Here is a 17,314-nt window from a genome sequence, read left to right as displayed (position 1 = left end):
CCTTTGCTTGTGCTTTGGGATAATTTCTAGCCACTGGAACAAAATATCTCAATCATTAGAGTTAGCTGAGTTCTTATGCATCACTCTAGACAGTTAAAATTCTACAACTGGGATTTTTAAGTCTTCCTTAAGGATACCATTGCATATTAAGTACTCCTTTGCACAGAGAGAGGTACCTGTCTGTATAACCCCACCTACAATAAACAGTGAGGAAAAGAAATCAGATCATGGAATCATAACAAAACACAGCAGCCAAGCAGAACAGAACAAGCCATGGACAACTGGGTTCTGCTCCTCACTGCACAGGGAAAAATCCTTGAAAGAGGAAGGCAACATTTTTACATGAAGCCTTCATGTGTATTTCTTTAGGAGTACTTGAAGGCAGTCCTTTTCCCTCTCAGAGGCATTTCTCAGGTTCAGAGAATGTCAGACGCTCCCTTGGGAAAAGAAAATATATTCTGAAAAAGGATATGACACAAACACTGCCCAACCTATAGGATATTCCACCTGATGCATATCAAAGACCTGAAATCTCCACTCCTGTGTTATGGACTGCACTTAAAACTGATTAAATTAACCATAAAACTAAAGCTAAGTTAGAACCCATACAATATGAATTCTACTTAAAAAGCTAAATCCACTGTGGATATAAAAATATGTCCACATGAGATACGTAAATTGGTACAAAAGTACATATATTCCAATAAATTTATTTTTTATCAAATATATTTACTCCTGAAAGTAGTAATAAAATACTTCACATGCTGATATTGAGTGAAGATTTTAACGTCCAAATAGCACACCATCAAAAAACACACCATTAATTTATTCAGAATATCATAATGTTATTTTATGTACAGAAGTATTTTCTGAACACTGCATGCACAAAACATCTAGATACAGCAAACCAAATTATCAACAAGATGTAAGAATCACACATTTTTTGACTGCAAATTAAATTTGCAACACAATCTGTATTAATTTTCACCAGCACACAGCCTGTTTTTAGCGAAGAGTAACTTACATTCTTCTAGAAGTTTTGCTTTTATTCCCACATCAGAATCAGCAGTTGAATGGACAAATGGAGATTAAAGAGAAACATTCGTTAGTAAAGAGAAAATTAGCAATTTTGAGAGGGAAGGTAAGTATCTCTGACAAGTACATTGGTCACCATTAAAAAGAAAACTTTTAAAACATTCAGCACTGCAACCCATGCAGCAATGCCTGGAATTCTAACCACAGTTTTCATTGTGTCAGATATTACTACATTTATCTTAAAGCTTTTGGCATGAGAAACTTTCCTGAAGTGTTGACTTTTTAAAGGCAACCATGCTATGTGATTTGGCTTTTGCAAGGACATAAAACACTAATACTGAGGAGACAACAGCAAATCAGAATTAATGGAGTGCACTACACTCATGCTGCAGTCAAAATCAATCCATCCATATCATCACATGGAAGAACAAAGAGAATGCTTCAGGCTAAAATTACTCTTGTAAAGACAAAAGCACCTAAATCTACTAAACAGATTTGCAACCCTTTTTGGTTTGAAAAATAAGTAAACAAAAAAAAATATTCATCTTAGCTCTCAGATCTTTATTGCTTAATTCCAGCATTTTGCACGAACACGTCTCTTCATCAATAGGCCAAATGTCCCTGAGTCCGCTCCATTTTCAGTCATTCCTGGCCTGCTTTGAGAAGACACTGACTAGGAACTAGTGAACTTGCTCTGAATATGAATTTCTAACCTGGATGAAACCTAAATATTCAAATAATCAAGTATGTTCTCACCATCAGGGTATTCTCTATGTTGGTACTCAGACCCACAAAAAATCTAAGTCCTTCCTTTGTGGTGCTCTCCCAGAGACCATTCTCATAATTATTTATGAAAGCTTATTTATAAGCTTATAAATCATTGTATATTAACCCATTATCTTGCTCTTAAGATAGTGATATTTAAGAGGTGCAGAATTTATATTAGTTGCTAAACTACAAGATAGATTTAAGACATTATAGCCTGTAAAGATGTTTAAAGAGAAAAATTAAGTTTTGAAACTAACACATTCATTTATTCATTAAACTTTCAAAGCCTTCTTTAACCCACAGCAAGTTGAATGTGATTCAGATATATTGATTTTGTTACAGAAATACAGGTCATTGGTTCGATTGGCTTGTAAAATAAAAGACACCAAAGCACTTGCAATGTACGCCAATGATTATTAAAGAAAAACATGCATTTCTGGAAATTAGGAAGGTATCAAAACCACAGGGGTAAAGAAAACCATGCAGATTAGAATCACAGGCAAATTTACTGATGAATTAATCCATCAATTAAACACCATCCCTAATGTTCTCTTCCCTGAAAATTAGTTTAACAAATGAATCATCACTGAGATGTGCAACATGGTTCACTGAATTCTGAAAAAAGTGGTCATGTTTATCTTAGAAAGAAAACAGCAACATGAAACATGAGTAGGTTAAGAAAATTAGCTATTGAGAATGTAAAATGCAGAAGCTACCATTGCTTCCTTCTCAGCATGGACTGCTACCTTCAAGATTCCCCACTAACAAAGTCATATATTAGACAAAAACTTCAGGTCTTGAGATTTCCCCTCCTCCAGATATTTCCTCATGTGTTAATGCTGGAGTTCCCTGCTCAGCACATTTCCAACACATTTTTTAGTAAAGTTCTTAACTGTTTTCAGGCACTGCTTAAGAAATCAAACAGCCTTACTTACCCTTTTGCATCAAAAAATAAGATGCTTTGAGTGTCTGAATTTTAGGTATTTGAATTTTTTTACTAACTCTCACATCAGCTCCTGGGAACTCTTCTCTGAAGGCAAGGGTGATTGTTTACGGCCACTAGGAACTGTCCTGGGATTTTTAGAAAATTATCAATATGATCTTAATTTCACAAATAATTAGCATTTAGCAGGGCTTTTCTGGCCTTCTTCACTTGGATCAAACAATGTGTATCACTGAAGTGTAAGTACGATTCTGTGAGAATCCTGTGTTAAGCCTCCTCAACTGAACAATGTAACTCATTTTATATGCACAGGGTTTGAACATCTTCAGTAAGTCAGTGGAAATATTCACTTCACTGATTGAAGTGACCGAACACATTCTATTTTTAGCTCCATGTGGGAGTTATCTTCAGCTTCCTACATAAATTATTTAATTAATCTTCCATTATTCTGCACTTATTTATCAGGTTAATACTTACAGTCAAGAGGTACATCCAGTGCAGAAATAATTTGGCACAGAAAGAGGACCAGGGAAGCTTTGCTTGTAGGTATGCTCATCTTTTTCATCATGATTTTAGGCTGAACTGAGTAAATCACACTTGAAGAATGAAGTTCAACTTCGTAAGACTAGATAGCTTGCAGTAGATATGTACGTATAGACAAGAAACCTGATAAATAAAAAACAAAATAACGATATGCAGATAGAGTGGAGAGTTGAATGATCACATGCGTCTTAATAATATTATGAAACACAAGCAGTCTAAATACTATATCTAAAGATAAGAGTTACACCATGTGTTCTACTGAAACCCAAGAAATTCACAAATTCTTAGGTCACCTAGATCATAACACTTTCCTAAAGAAGCTAGCGAAGAACTCCTATAACCTTATTGAACGGAAATACAAGTGCCTCTCCTAAGAAGGATAAAGCATCAGTCAAACCATCTAGTTAAAAAATGAGTATATACTAACGATAACAGTCCTCTGAAGTAGATTTAGAGGATTAAAGCTCTGAATGCCCACCTAGTCTTTCCTTCAAGCACCCTGCACCATCCTTGGAAAGAGGCATTGTAGGCATCTGCTCCAATGAAGACATGCCAAGCCATGAATTTGCTAAGTAAACTGTGGAATCTTTCTGCAGCTTTGAGTTAGGTATCCCAACTTGTCCCCACTTTGGAACTCTTTCTAATAAGACAGCTGTAGACTGAATACACAAGACTTCATGAAGGTGCTACGGTTCTACCATGTGTACTGTACCTAGGCTCCTATTTCTGGGTATCTGATTCCTCTCAAAATATATAACATCAAAATATTTTGTCATTTCTAGCCTGAAACCAAAATGTAATTGTCAGCATATTCTCAAACACTTTTCTCCTCCTTTCACATGTGGCGAACTGTCGGAAAAGAAACTTAAGGGAAATCTGCTCTTTGAAATGTGCTAGATTTCCCCCCTCAGCCAAGCATGAGAGATCACATTAGCCATGCAGAATGATTCTGGTTCCCTCCTTATTTTCTGCATTCAGGACCAATCTCTAGCTGAGAAGAATGCTGGAGGAGTTAAAACTAGCTCCCTGCAAGCCTCATCAGCATCACCAGTGACCTACAAAGATCTATGCAGCCCTAGAAATCCAAACGGTGCTTGCACAATGCATTCTCAATAAATGAACATCCACCAAGAAAGTACTTCCCAGATGGATCAGAAAGTTCACAGTGATCAGCATTAATTCACCTTGAAGAGAACACTTGCTCAACTCTGGCTACAGATATGAAACACAAAGCTATCCAGTCCACAAGGAGTTAAAGTTGCAAAGAAGCAGCTGCTTTAGGAATGTTAAATTAAGAGTCGTTTGTGCTTGCTGAAGTTACTTAAACAAGTCTGTGGTAAGAATTTCCCTCAATTTCACATTACAGAAGAAATTATGCCTCTTAATTGCTTCTGTAAATTATTTTTCTCTTTGTACAGTCCTCTGAGCACAGACTGGAATTAGAAACTAGAACTGAGGCATGGAGCTCTACTTCTCATCATAACCTAGGACATAAAACTCCCTGATCCTTACTGTCACTATCTGTAAAACCGATTTTTGTTTCCAAACTATCTCTAGGACTGCACACCATAATGTAACAACTAATTATTTATCATAGCAGACTAGAAAATTTACAAAAAAAAATCATCAGAAGAGAGGACACCATAGTGCTGGCCTTTGCATAATTACTTATACAAATTGGAGCTGCACAAGCAGACAAGGTGTCATGCTAACCTACAAAATACTCAGAAAGGGGTTCAGATATGTAGCAGGAAAACATGAAAAATACTCAGACTTTCCTAGAAAAACAAACTGAACTTTCCTACATTTTAAATGAGCACCCTAAATTGCTGGGGGTTGAGCTGGGAAAGGTGAGAAGTGTTTTCTCCATCCCATTTTGGCATATACAGTTTTCTATGCTCCTGCTGCAGTGAGCAAGGGGAAGGAGTAGAGCTTCTGTCAAGAGTGCCTGAGAACACTCCAGCATGTTTCTTGCAATGAAGTGCTCTCCAGAAAAGCTGATTTTATTACAGCAACTGCAGCTGTCTGCTCTTCTCCAGTTAAACTAGGTTCTCCCCCACTGTTCTCCTGATCTTTATGTCTCCTCATTACAGTATCACCACAATTATCAAAGTGCCCTCTCTGTGCAATGACCTGGGATTTACAGGATACTTGAAGTATTATGCAAGTGAACCTTAACTTCTATTGTTTCTTCTCCATGAAACTTTTCAGTTCTCCTTACAAAACCCTGAAAACCTGATTATCCACTTTATTGTCTTGTTCTTTCAACATGTAAAATGAGTCTTGCAGTGATTTGAGAGTAGTGTAAAATTAAATTGCATTTGCTTTGAACAAGTACAAATGAATACACAAGCACTGTTGAATCAGGCAGGGGCAATTAAAATGATTGGGAAAGTAATACTCTTGAGAAACTGTCTCATATTGTCTACCTCTGTTACTGCAAAGTTCCAGTAGGATACCTATTGAATCTGCTGCTGGGATGTTTGGATATAATATGGGAATTCAACCTCAGAGAGCCAATGCACCTTAAGGCTAAGAGTTTGTGATAAAATATTACTGAAAATGATTTTAGATATGTCAGCACAACTGGCTGCTCTTGTTGAATATACTCAAGATTACATCTGGCATAATTTAGTATGAATACAACAGCTGCTATGTAGAACTAAACATTGCTTTGATATAACATTATCTGCTACAAAATCAGGGCAGGCCTCTAAGCGCAGATCAATGTAAAGGCTTCAACTGCAAAACTTGAAATATTTATACAGCAGATTGCCTTTTTCTCCAGATAATTTATTTACAATGTCTTGTAACTGAGACATTTTTCCTACCCTTCTCATAGGAAAACACATATATTGTGACAGTTTCTTCAGGAGTTTACCCAGAAATGTGTAAAAACCAAGATTTTCTATACCTGCATACCTCCTATGTACCTAACAAAATGTCACTTGTTATGTCTTCTGTGCTTCTTGATGAGATGCTGATTGTGACTAACAACATGGACTAAGGGTTGAAGCTATGGGATAGCAAACAGGAGTAGAGTTAAATGAAAATACATAAGCAAGTGCAATAGTATTTAATAACAAAGTGTAATTTCAAAAGGGTTGTATTTATGTATTACAAAAGAACCAGGATCAAGTGAGAGACATAGACCTTTTTTTCATTTGGAAAAAAAAAAAAGCCAAACAAACAACTGCTTTTTAAAAATGACCCATAGAAAGCCACAATTAGAAGAATGAAGGCACCTGAGGTGAGCCTGAGGTAGACTATATGGCAGAAGATCAAAACACAGTGGGTTCCCAGTGGTCTCTTCCCTGGGACCATTTGGCCATAAACAGCAAAACCAGATACATCACGAACACTGAAGGTGCTAGGAAAACCTACATGTATATGCAAGGGATAATTTGGAAGGCAGAATTCAGGATTCCTTTTGTCACTATAAAGGGACAAGGATCTCCTCAATGTTAAGACCTCAAGAGCAAATGAATTACAGAATTGTTAAGGTTGGAAAAGACCTTTAAGATCATCAAACCTAGCTATCAGCATATCACTGCCAAGTTTGACAGTTCACTATGTTTCTAAGTGCCACAGCTACATGTGTTTAAACACCTGCAGGGATGAGGTATTCACTTCCCTGAGAAGCCTGTTCCAGTGTTTGATAATTGTTTTGGTAAAGAAATTTTTCCTAACATTTAATCTAAACCTTCTCTGGAGCAATTTGAGACTGTTCCCTCTTGTCCTTTTGCTTGCTACTTGGGAGAAAATACTGGTACATCATGGGTTACACCCTTCCCCTCTGAAGGAGTATCCATCCTACCTACTCACTCTAATACTCCCTGGATCATCTCTAGGCATTGTAGAATTACAATTGGATCAGGTCAGTATTTGCCAAAGAGAGTGTTAACAACTGAACAGTATCCATGACTGTAGAGCAAACACCCATGCATGTACACATAGAGGATATTTTACTATACTGTACCAGTACTGAGTAATACTGATTTCTATTTGGAATATTAATACAGACAGACACACTATCAATTGACACCTCAAAACTGAGTCAATTGAGGCTCTAAATGACGGAGAGGACACACTTTTCCCCTAGCTATCTTCAGCAGAAGCATACAACATGCTTCATTTCCTTGTAAGTGTAGCTGCAATCTTTCTTTTTTAGGATGGAAGAGCATAAGGAAGTGTGTTTACTGAAATTCAACCTAGTGCAATGTTAGACAGTATTTTCTAAACATAACACTGTTTCACAGAGATTCACTGATTATGCATTTCTACTTAATTACATTATTTTTAAGGCAAAAGGTCTCTAGAAATGTGAATGGAAACCAAGGTCAAGAAATGTGAAAGGGTTATTAAATTGCAAGACAGAAAAACTAGAATATTTCATACACATTAGGGAAAAAAAAATCATTATCTTCCATATAGACATGATTGAATTCATGCAGAACAAGTTAGACACTGGAGAGATTAGAGAAAAATTATTACTTTGCAAAAAACTTCCTCCGCTTCATTTGTCTGATGCTTATATTTTTTTCTCACAGTGAAAGACAGATATAATTAGAATATACCAAAAATAAAGTTCTCAAGGAAATCTGTTGCATAGCAGTCTTATATCTGCAGAAACATGAAAATAAATTTCAAATGCCATAAATGTATTTAATGATTTGTACATTAAAAAAATAATATTGCAGATTATAATCAAAAAGCACAAAATGCTTGCTTTTGAGGACAACTGAAATGCCCTTATAACTTAATGAAAGGTGTTTAGGACTTAATGTGTTTTACACAACTACGCTAACTATGCAAGTATTAATAAAATTATTAAAATATTTTTGAACAAATGGTTTAAAATATCACACTTCTTTTTTAGGTTATCTAGTATTTGCAATAATAGGTCACATAAAAATGTTAATTAGAAACAACTATTTAATTAAAATCTTTCAAATAGAAACAGATAGAAATGCACTTAGTATTACACTACTTAAGTGGCATGGACACAACACTACTTGAAAAAATAATGCTATTTAACAAGAATAATTCTAACTGTTTTTATGGAGGTTGTATAACATAATAGACTAAACACCTATGTATGTGTTGACAGACCTGAGTAGTATTCAAAATTCTGCTCTTGAATAATCTTGTAGTCAATTAAGTGCCCACTGCTTTGCTTTCCCCATCCATCTCTTACCTATTAGATGCAAATTATCCAAGTTATGGTCTATTTCCAGGTAGCTGGTCTTAATCAACTTACCACAGGACTCATAGCTTTAGAGTGTCTGAATAGAGGTGTCAATAAAAAGAAATAGTTTTTAAAACTTTCTAAAAGCACACCATAGAAGAACTATTTCTCATCCTCTAGAACTCTGGAAAACACCACACTGCTTTACTCCAAGTTTTTAATTTGACACAATTTACATAAATCCATCCTTTAAAGTCATTAGGAAATACTAAATCATTTTCTGTGATCTGTTTATGAAGCTTAATTCCATTGCTTTGGATTTGGCTACATTGTAGATGGTATAGGGACATCCATTTAAGAGAACTGGATGAAAAATAAAATACGCACACAGAACTCCTGAATTCAACAAGATCTCCTCAGGACTAATTCAGATGCTTCAGGTACTTATTAGGGTTAGATGTTTACATGCACTTAGCCATTTTAAAGCTATTTTGACAAAGGCAGGTGGCCTTGTATGCCACACTCTAAATGTTCTCAGCAGTTCTATATACAGCAAAAAACATCAGCCTGGTTACACTCTTGAACTGCCATTACACTCAGCATTACTGTTTTGGCTCTGAGAATGCACTTAAGCATTCATAGTGGTCTCCTTCCTTTCCATAATCATGTCACAATTTACCGTCTCTCTACTCTCACTCTCTGATTTCCACTAGGAGAAAGCAAATTAGTCCTTGAAACATCTTTACTGACAATCCTATATTAAGCCCTGCCGACTGGCTTGTTATTCATCCAAGTCTGGTCTGTTTTGTTACATAGTTCAATTAATGTTTGTATTAATTAGTTTCACACAGCAGTAAGTCAAATGCTTTTCAAAGTCTTTTACACTATCATCTTACCAAACTTGTAATTTTACCAGATATTAAAAGATTAAAATCAAGTTTTTGTCAATCATTTGTTTGACAAGCTCTACTTTCCATAAAACTCTAAGCAGAATCAATTTTACTCAGGCCTTTAATTCCCTATCAGCTGAGTCCCCAATCAGCTTTTTCCATATGTTCACTGTGATTTATATCAGGCTATATTTACCCTGCTAAATCTGCTTGTCTATTCTGAATCTGGGCAGAACACCAGCTATCTTCCAATCTTAAGGAATATATTAAAAATGAAAATCTGTGAAACAGATATCTTCCCCACTGGCTCCTCTGGAGCTCACAGGCCCCTGACACCTAGACTTGCTCAATGACATAACATTATGTATCTTCAACACGTATTATTCAATATCTACTAGTGGTTAGTATGACTAAAGAGGCTTTCTATCCCAATATGATGCATCATAATTTTTTTTCCAATTAATTGTGTTACTTGAAATAATATGACAACATCAGAAAACAATGTTTCTGTTTCTAAGACTTGGTCCTATAAAAAAACCCAAATATTTGCCTGCTTGTCTCTACCATGGCAATGACCAACACATCTGCCGTGAGAACATGCCTAAAATTTCATAGCTGCTAATTGGATTTTTTGGTAAATCACTATGAACACTGAGATACAGCTAAAAAAGCTGAGATAGGGGTTCTTAAAAACACCACTCATATTTCAACTGTCTGCTCAAGAAATACAATCATTGAGCACCAAAAATATTGGGGGGAAATCCCAAACAACTAAACACAGAGGTCAAATAACTAATTAAGGGCGACAGGTAAGCTTGTAAATTCAATCATGTGTCACAGACTTGAATCCTTAAAGCAGCCACTTAGAGTTGATTTTTAAAACACTGGAGCAAGGCTAATCTGTGCTTAATATGTAAGTTGTCTTACATATTCCCTGAAGGCCTATATTGGATTTGGCCCTTTTGAGGATTTAAACAGAGCAGCACTTACTTTTTTGATCCTGCTCATCTTAAATTATAAACTGCTTTGGCTGGTGTGACTACAGACATGGTCAAGCAAAGCTGTGGATAGCCCTCAAATAGGTAGGTAGGCCTAGTAAGCCTGGCAAGTTTAGATGCCTCTAGAATCAAATCAGCATCTGAACAGCACATTTGTATTGCAAATTTAAACAGATGTCTCAGTCTTGGTTGGATTCTTTCTGGTGTCCTAAATACTTGACTGGATTCAGATTCTTTTACCTTTTTAATCCCCTCACATAAAAGTGATGGAATGGAGCATAAAACTAATGGTATAGTGGCATTTATTTCACCAGTCCTTTACAGCCTGAACAAGTACACATCATCTCTTATGCATGGATACATACTTTACCATCTTTCAAAGACTTGATTAAGATGTTTGAATTGAGTGCTACTGCAAATCTGCTGAAGACCATGAGTCTACAAAAGAGGGAGTGAAAACGTAACTTTCATAGTTTGGCTTGAAGAAAATCACTAAATATGGGGATCAAAGAGAGGAAAGAATTCTGCTTAACCATTAAAATTTTCAGTAAGTTAGAAAGAATTCAGAGTAAGTGAGAGAAAATAAACTAAGAAAACACATTTTTACAGCTCATGGATGGTAAAAACAGGTACGTAGATGATGGTGTCATTAGGATAGTTCTTCACGCTTTGACACTTTTGGAGCATGCAAATGATCTCGTTGCTCCTTAAGTACAAATAATTCAGCACAAACTTCAGCAAGACAAACATTTTCAAGTAGCCCATCTCTTTCCCTCTGAAAGGTTTTGCAATAGAACAAAACAGTACTTATAAGAAAAAAAAAAATCATTGTATCATCAGCCTGCTTTGATAGACATACCATAGTGAAGTGGTAAGTGAAGCCATACCCTGAAGACTCTCAGCTTAGTTCCTTGTAAATATGCAAGGAGCATAAAAATATAGCTCAGCTGAAACACTCCCTGAAATATTAATTTATTTGCCTGGGAGATGTGATGAAACAGATGTTTTTTCTATTTTGCTAATTTTTTCTACCCATCAGAATTCAGTGCAGCAGTTTCAAAGAGATACCTAATGAGAAGGTAACACACTCTGTATTACACTGGTTAATTATCCTCTTTGCATCCCTACAGCTCACCCCAAAAGCACTGATGTCCAGAAGTATTTGTGCAATCCTGGAGATAATCTTGAGAAAACCATACTGTGTAAAAGATCAGAATCTGATTCACAGATTCAACTTCCCCAACTCTACTTGGGGAAGTTGAGCAGAAGCCACTAATATTAGCATGAAATGCTGGAATAGTTATGCTAAAGAGGAGGTCACTCAGAACAGGGGCATTGCCAGAAACTGAGGACTAAGGCATTCTGTCAGATTTAAAACCCTAAAAAGTACAGGAACAATGGAGGGTAAACAGTGCAGAGGGAACAAACTGTACAGACTCCAGCTAGCCGCCCTGGGTACATTTTTTGGTGATGAAGGTTGGGGACTAGCCATCTATGTGCAACACCTATTTAACAGCTAAAAGTTAGCCTGTTTGCTCATTTAATTTTAAATAATACTGTTAAAGAAGTTACATCTGTTATCTGCCCACCCTTAAAAACTGAAAGGAACAGAGAACTGTGACACAAACACTTCAACACTATAGAAATATTCTTGCCTTTCTCTCCAAAAGTGAGAGTTGATAATCTTCACAATAATTCTAGCTGTGCAAAATCAAGTCTGTTCCTGTTTTATACAGCACTAATTCATGCTGCCACTGCTCCCAACAGAATTAGGTGAGACCTAAGTAAACGAACCAACTTATAATTTGCTTGCAGATACCACCAGTGTTGTGGTGTGTTTCATACCCAGGTCACTACACTTGGGAATGTTGCTGAGGATCATATGTGCAGGGGTGAATAGTGCCCTAACAATGGTTAGAAAGAACTTGCCTGTTTCAAGATTCTTTGAAAGTGATTTCTGAAGTGATTCTTACATCACTGGACACCTAAATTCTATAGCTAAAATAAAGCAGGGAAGGCTGGAATTCAAGTTTTCTTTTTTTCTCTGCTACCTTTTTCTTTTTTTTTTTTTTTCCCTTGAACCTCTGCCCAGCCCTAGTGAGGCCACCTCTGGAGTGCTTTGTCCATTTCTGGGCTCCTCAGGATAAGACAGACATGGAAGCTCCTGGAGCATGTCCCATAGAAGGAGACAAAGATGATTAAGGGGCTGGAGCATCTCTCTTACATGTCAAGGCTGAGGGAGCTGGGCCCGTTCAGCCTTGAGAACAGACAACTGATAGGGGACCTCATCAATGTCTGGAACTGGAAGTTCATGGAGTAGATCATCTTGAGTGCCATCATGCATCATACAGGACAACCAGGGGTTCAGGACCAGCCAACAGGGATTTAGGAAAAGCAGGCTCTGCTTGAGCAACCTGAGCTTCTTGTATGACAAGGTGACCCACTTAGTGGATGAGGGAAAGGCTGTAAATGTTGTCTACTAGACTTTAGTAAAGACTTTGATACTGTTTCCCACAGCATTATCCTGGAGAAACTGGCTCCCCGACGTGGATGGGCGTAGTCTTTGCTGCGTAAAAGCCTGGCTGGATGGCTAGGCTCAGAGAGTGGTGGCGAATGGCAGCGACTTGGCAGGTGGTCACCAGGACCACCACTAGAGCCTGAGTATGCCTTTTTATAAAATCATTAATTTAAACCTTAAGGGTAAAAAAAGCTCATTTATTCATCAAGAAGTTAATCCAGTTTGTTCTCTAACTAGGAACATTTTTTTGCTTTTTTTTTTTTTTTTTTTTTTTTTGTATGTCTATGCTATTCATTAATGAAACAAAAAAAATTTACCCAGGACTTCAGATCCATTATGTAAGTAAACATTACAATTTGATGTAAAAATTTACATTGTTCACAGAATCATTTGAATTTCACATTCATAATACCACTGAGGAGATAAACGGAATTTCTTTCATATTGCCATGTTCACTACTATTTTCTTTGACTTTTTAAAACTAATTTATCCTTTACATCACAATCTCAAATGCAAACAGCACACATTGCAAGAATAGTATTTTTTACTGTATAAATTAAGCTCATCATAGTTCTGACAGTCACACCAATGGCTAACAAAAAGCTTTTTTCCATTAGAAGTACTCTCTCTCTCACATGAATACTATTCTAAGCATATATGACATCCTCCCACAAAATACTAAATATTGAATTACAGAAAGATTCTTCAAGGTGAAGGAAAAAGAGCATTGCAAGAGACAAACACAATACAAAATCCCAAAATAACAAAAAAAATTATTGAAATTCTGTCATTAGTACTGCAAAAGCACTTCAGTATACAGCTTGTAAACCAGACTGTAAATTGGTACTGGTAGACTGATAAGCATATATATTATCCACAATAGAGAATGAGGACATTTAATGATTCAAAAATAAAAAGAGCCGTATTACATATATACATATATAATATTTGTATTACCCAATGAGGCTTCCAAAGTAATATGCTTTGTTTGCTTGTTATGACAAGTATGTCTACACAGAGAAATGAGGTAGCACAGAAATGAATTTAATTCCTATTTCAGGAAAAGGCACTAGTTAATAATTATGTATCTATCTTCTTTTCAAACTACCATCTTTTCCTAATTCTAGATCAATTTCTAGACATACACAAAAAATGAAAACCAATTTCTCTCCAATTACCTGGGTACATTAAGAGTAACTTCTCACAACTATTAAATTTTTTTTCATTAAATTTTGCCAGCTCTAATCTTTTTTGCAGTTGTAACATCTAATGCAACTTTTTCATGCAAATGCAGTATCAAATATGAACATTTCAGAAAGGAAAACTCAAGAAACTATAACAGTGAAGGCATCTTAAAAGTGAAAATAAATCACTCCTCATTAACTTTGATTACTTCAAACACTTGGCTACACTTTATAGTTTTTATAAATTACCTTACTCTTTGAGGCAATTTTCAGTCAATCCAGTCATAGTTAGAATAACAGTGTATCAAGGCAGCTTGTCAGTTAGACCCTTCTCCTTCATACATCTTGAAATATTGATCCTTCAAAGAAAATACAAAGGACTGCTCACTCAACTCTCAAGCAACACCTGCAAGTAATACAGCCATAATAGCATAACATTGTTTTGGATTTCAGCACACAAAGAATGAAAATTTGCTATAAATCAACATTAAAGGCCAAAATTATTTTCTCAGACATGTTAATTTGAATTGAGAGAGAAGCTGTTGTCCCAGGATTTTTAATTTTACATTAAATTGCCTTACTGCTTATACACCAGAGAAACTGTAATATAACTAAAATCAGAAAGTACTCTTTAATCTTTAATATATAATTAAATTTTGGTGGTTTTAAAATTTATCCAGAGATATAGCACCACTAAAAACTGTGCTTTGTTGTATTCATTTTAATCAAATGTTATTTTAATTGGGTCTGTAAGGACATGCAGAAACTACTGCACCATAGGGAAGAAAGTAATTTTTGATCTTCTATTCTTACATCTCTGAAACCAGGCTGGTTTGCAGTCTCACCTTTAACTTCCCTTCAGGCATTATTCCCTAGCTTCAATTCCCAATTCAGATTTACTCAAAAGAATAATGTATCTCAAAGCAGTACTTCTGGAAATCAAGACATATGGAAATGGGGATGTCTTACCAAATTTTCCATATGATCTATGGGAAGAAGTTGAAACCTAAGGTAGGGCTCCTGGGAATTGTTTCACAGACCACATGGACATACACAAACGAAAAGGCAACTCTACCCACCAGGCAGGTTCCTGATGTTTATGAACGTGCCACCATGTGAGCACACTACAGCACTGGAGGGCCTACTTCCAAAAAGGAGCAAGAAATCAAGACAAGCAGTTGTGAATGTTCTCCCTCCCTCACCCTGATTTCCCCTAAGCACCATTCCTTCTAGAAGACAGAAAGGGGCTGCCTTTCCTTCCTTCACAAAACCTGTGAGCTAGCCAGCACCACCAGACTGGTAGAAAAGCTATTCTCCATACTGCTGAGTGCAGCCAGGTATGAAGAGAAAGCGTGATGGGAAATAAAGCCCATCAAGGGAAAAAACCTCAATCAGGCCTGGAATAAGAACAGTCTACCTCATATTGAAGAAGAGGGTTTGAGACATGGCCTTTCTTACTGTCAGAACAATAAAATAACAAATCAATAATACCCTCACACAGAAGTCAGTTACAATAGCTGAGACTGGCTGGCAAATCCAGGCTGCAAAATTAGGGCAGCCCCTCTCTTAGTCCTCCTCCTTCTCTCCTTACAGGAACTTGACTCAAGCTGTTTCACTGCAATCATTTGATAAGTAGTTCACCAGTTTCTAGCCTAAACAACATGTTAAATTCAGACCTATATTCTACAATTCAGTTAGGTTCAAATTTGCCAGGCAACATTTAACTTAAAATTTAAAGCTTTGCTTCCTGTCAGAGACAAATTTAAAGTGGTAAATCAATTTTCATCTCTAAATGCATGAAAACAATGTTTTTCATTCAGGACATATAAAAAGTTCTAAGGATGGTGGTATGGGGAATGTGTTAAGGTTTTCTACATTTGTGGGTTTTGTTGGGGTTTTCTGTTTTGTTGGGACTTTTCACTGAGTTTTATGCAGAATTGGATCAAATCTATCAAAGGGATTATATCACGTTGGTTGCCTGAGCAGTAGTCACTAGACAGCAATGAGCAAAGAATCCATTGCAAGATTCCTCTTCGTGGGGGGAAAAAAAAGCAGAAAATAGGCATCAACATATTTAGAGATTTTCAGCAGGACATATGAATACTTTTCCTATAAACCTGAATAGCAGAGAAAGGAAAAAATCTGTGTCTCCTTTAAGATTCATATCATGAAGAGTTTTCTCACATTTGAAATGTGAGTGGAACACAAAGGCAACTAGGCTTTTTGTACCCTGTATCATTGTTTTAAAAATGTGTACAAGTTTTTAAAGTGCATCACAGGGTTCTTTGCATTCATACTTGTGTCTCATTTTTAACTTCACAATTCATTCTGTAACAGGAGCTGGTTTCTTTAAAAAGGAGTCACTGGGATGCATCGTCCATGAAATCATGGAGAAGGTAAAAATTAAATAAGATCTTTTTTTGCTCTTCTTTAATCTTGATAGTGAGTTCCCAGCATAAGGCTGGGTCCAACAGATTAAATGGATTTTCACATTTAATACTTGCTACTGTGTAGTTGCCAGGTAAGATAATAAATTTCTGCTTAATTAAACCACATTCCTTTTTTTCCACAACAGCTGATAATGCTGCAAATGTATTCACATCAGTATATGCTGGGAAAAGCATGATACCCCTTTTGTTTAATGTCAAAAACCAGTATTTCCAGACATAAAATCAAGATTGGCATGACCAAGACTCTCTGAACTTCACACATAAGCTTTCTCACATATTTAATCAGAGAAAGTTTACCCTAAGTCATTATGCTGGTTTGGCGGAGATATTGAATGTTATGGGGAAAATAGAAAGAGGAAGGAAAGACTCAAATATTTAAAATGGATAGAAGTGTAGTTAAACTATTGTTTTAAAAAAATGAACCACTTCAGTGTATTTGAGTCAAGACACCTGCACCAAAAAAAACCCCAGTTGAAAATCTGAGTTCAGAAACCAAATAAAATTAAACCTTAATGAACTTGACTGCTGGATTGATAAATTACCTCATCTATACAATTGGTTTTGCTACTAAAAAAGCATTCAGGGCCAGGTTAAAAAAAGTAGCTTCCCTTTTATTTGCCAGAAATCACTGTAATCTCTTGATCATTGAAATACTTTATCAGAAGGTACTTTTCAGTACTTAAATCTTTTGCATACCCTAAACAATTCCAGGTATGAGAAAAGGAACATTCATAACGGGTTGAATAATGACTTTGCTTTTTTGGGTTGCTGGGTGGAGTCAGAGAATTATGTAAGGA

General features: G+C 36.2%; 1 protein-coding gene across 33 annotated transcripts in view; it reads right to left on the bottom strand.

The window, feature by feature from the left end:
* Positions 1–17,314, bottom strand: part of NRCAM (neuronal cell adhesion molecule) — a 142,232-nt gene that overhangs the window by 62,583 nt on the left and 62,335 nt on the right. For 18 of the 33 annotated variants that reach the window (XM_041711441.2, XM_041711450.2, XM_072922113.1 and 15 more), the window contains 2 exons: positions 3,224–3,412; positions 1,025–1,042 (listed from right to left, as the gene is read on the bottom strand). In XM_041711441.2, the coding sequence (XP_041567375.2) occupies positions 1,025–1,042; positions 3,224–3,314 (109 nt within the window). In that variant the 5' untranslated portion in view covers positions 3,315–3,412. Of the gene's footprint in view, positions 1–1,024; positions 1,043–3,223; positions 3,413–14,316; positions 14,427–17,314 lie in introns of those variants that run through there. The other 15 variants (XM_041711456.2, XM_072922023.1, XM_072922106.1 and 12 more) reach the window with 4 other exon arrangements.

Source organism: Taeniopygia guttata, chromosome 1A, assembly GCF_048771995.1.
Source record: "Taeniopygia guttata chromosome 1A, bTaeGut7.mat, whole genome shotgun sequence".
Lineage (NCBI taxonomy): Eukaryota > Metazoa > Chordata > Aves > Passeriformes > Estrildidae > Taeniopygia > Taeniopygia guttata.
Note: the sequence above shows the minus strand (reverse complement) of the source record. Positions and strands in the feature narration are given on the sequence as shown.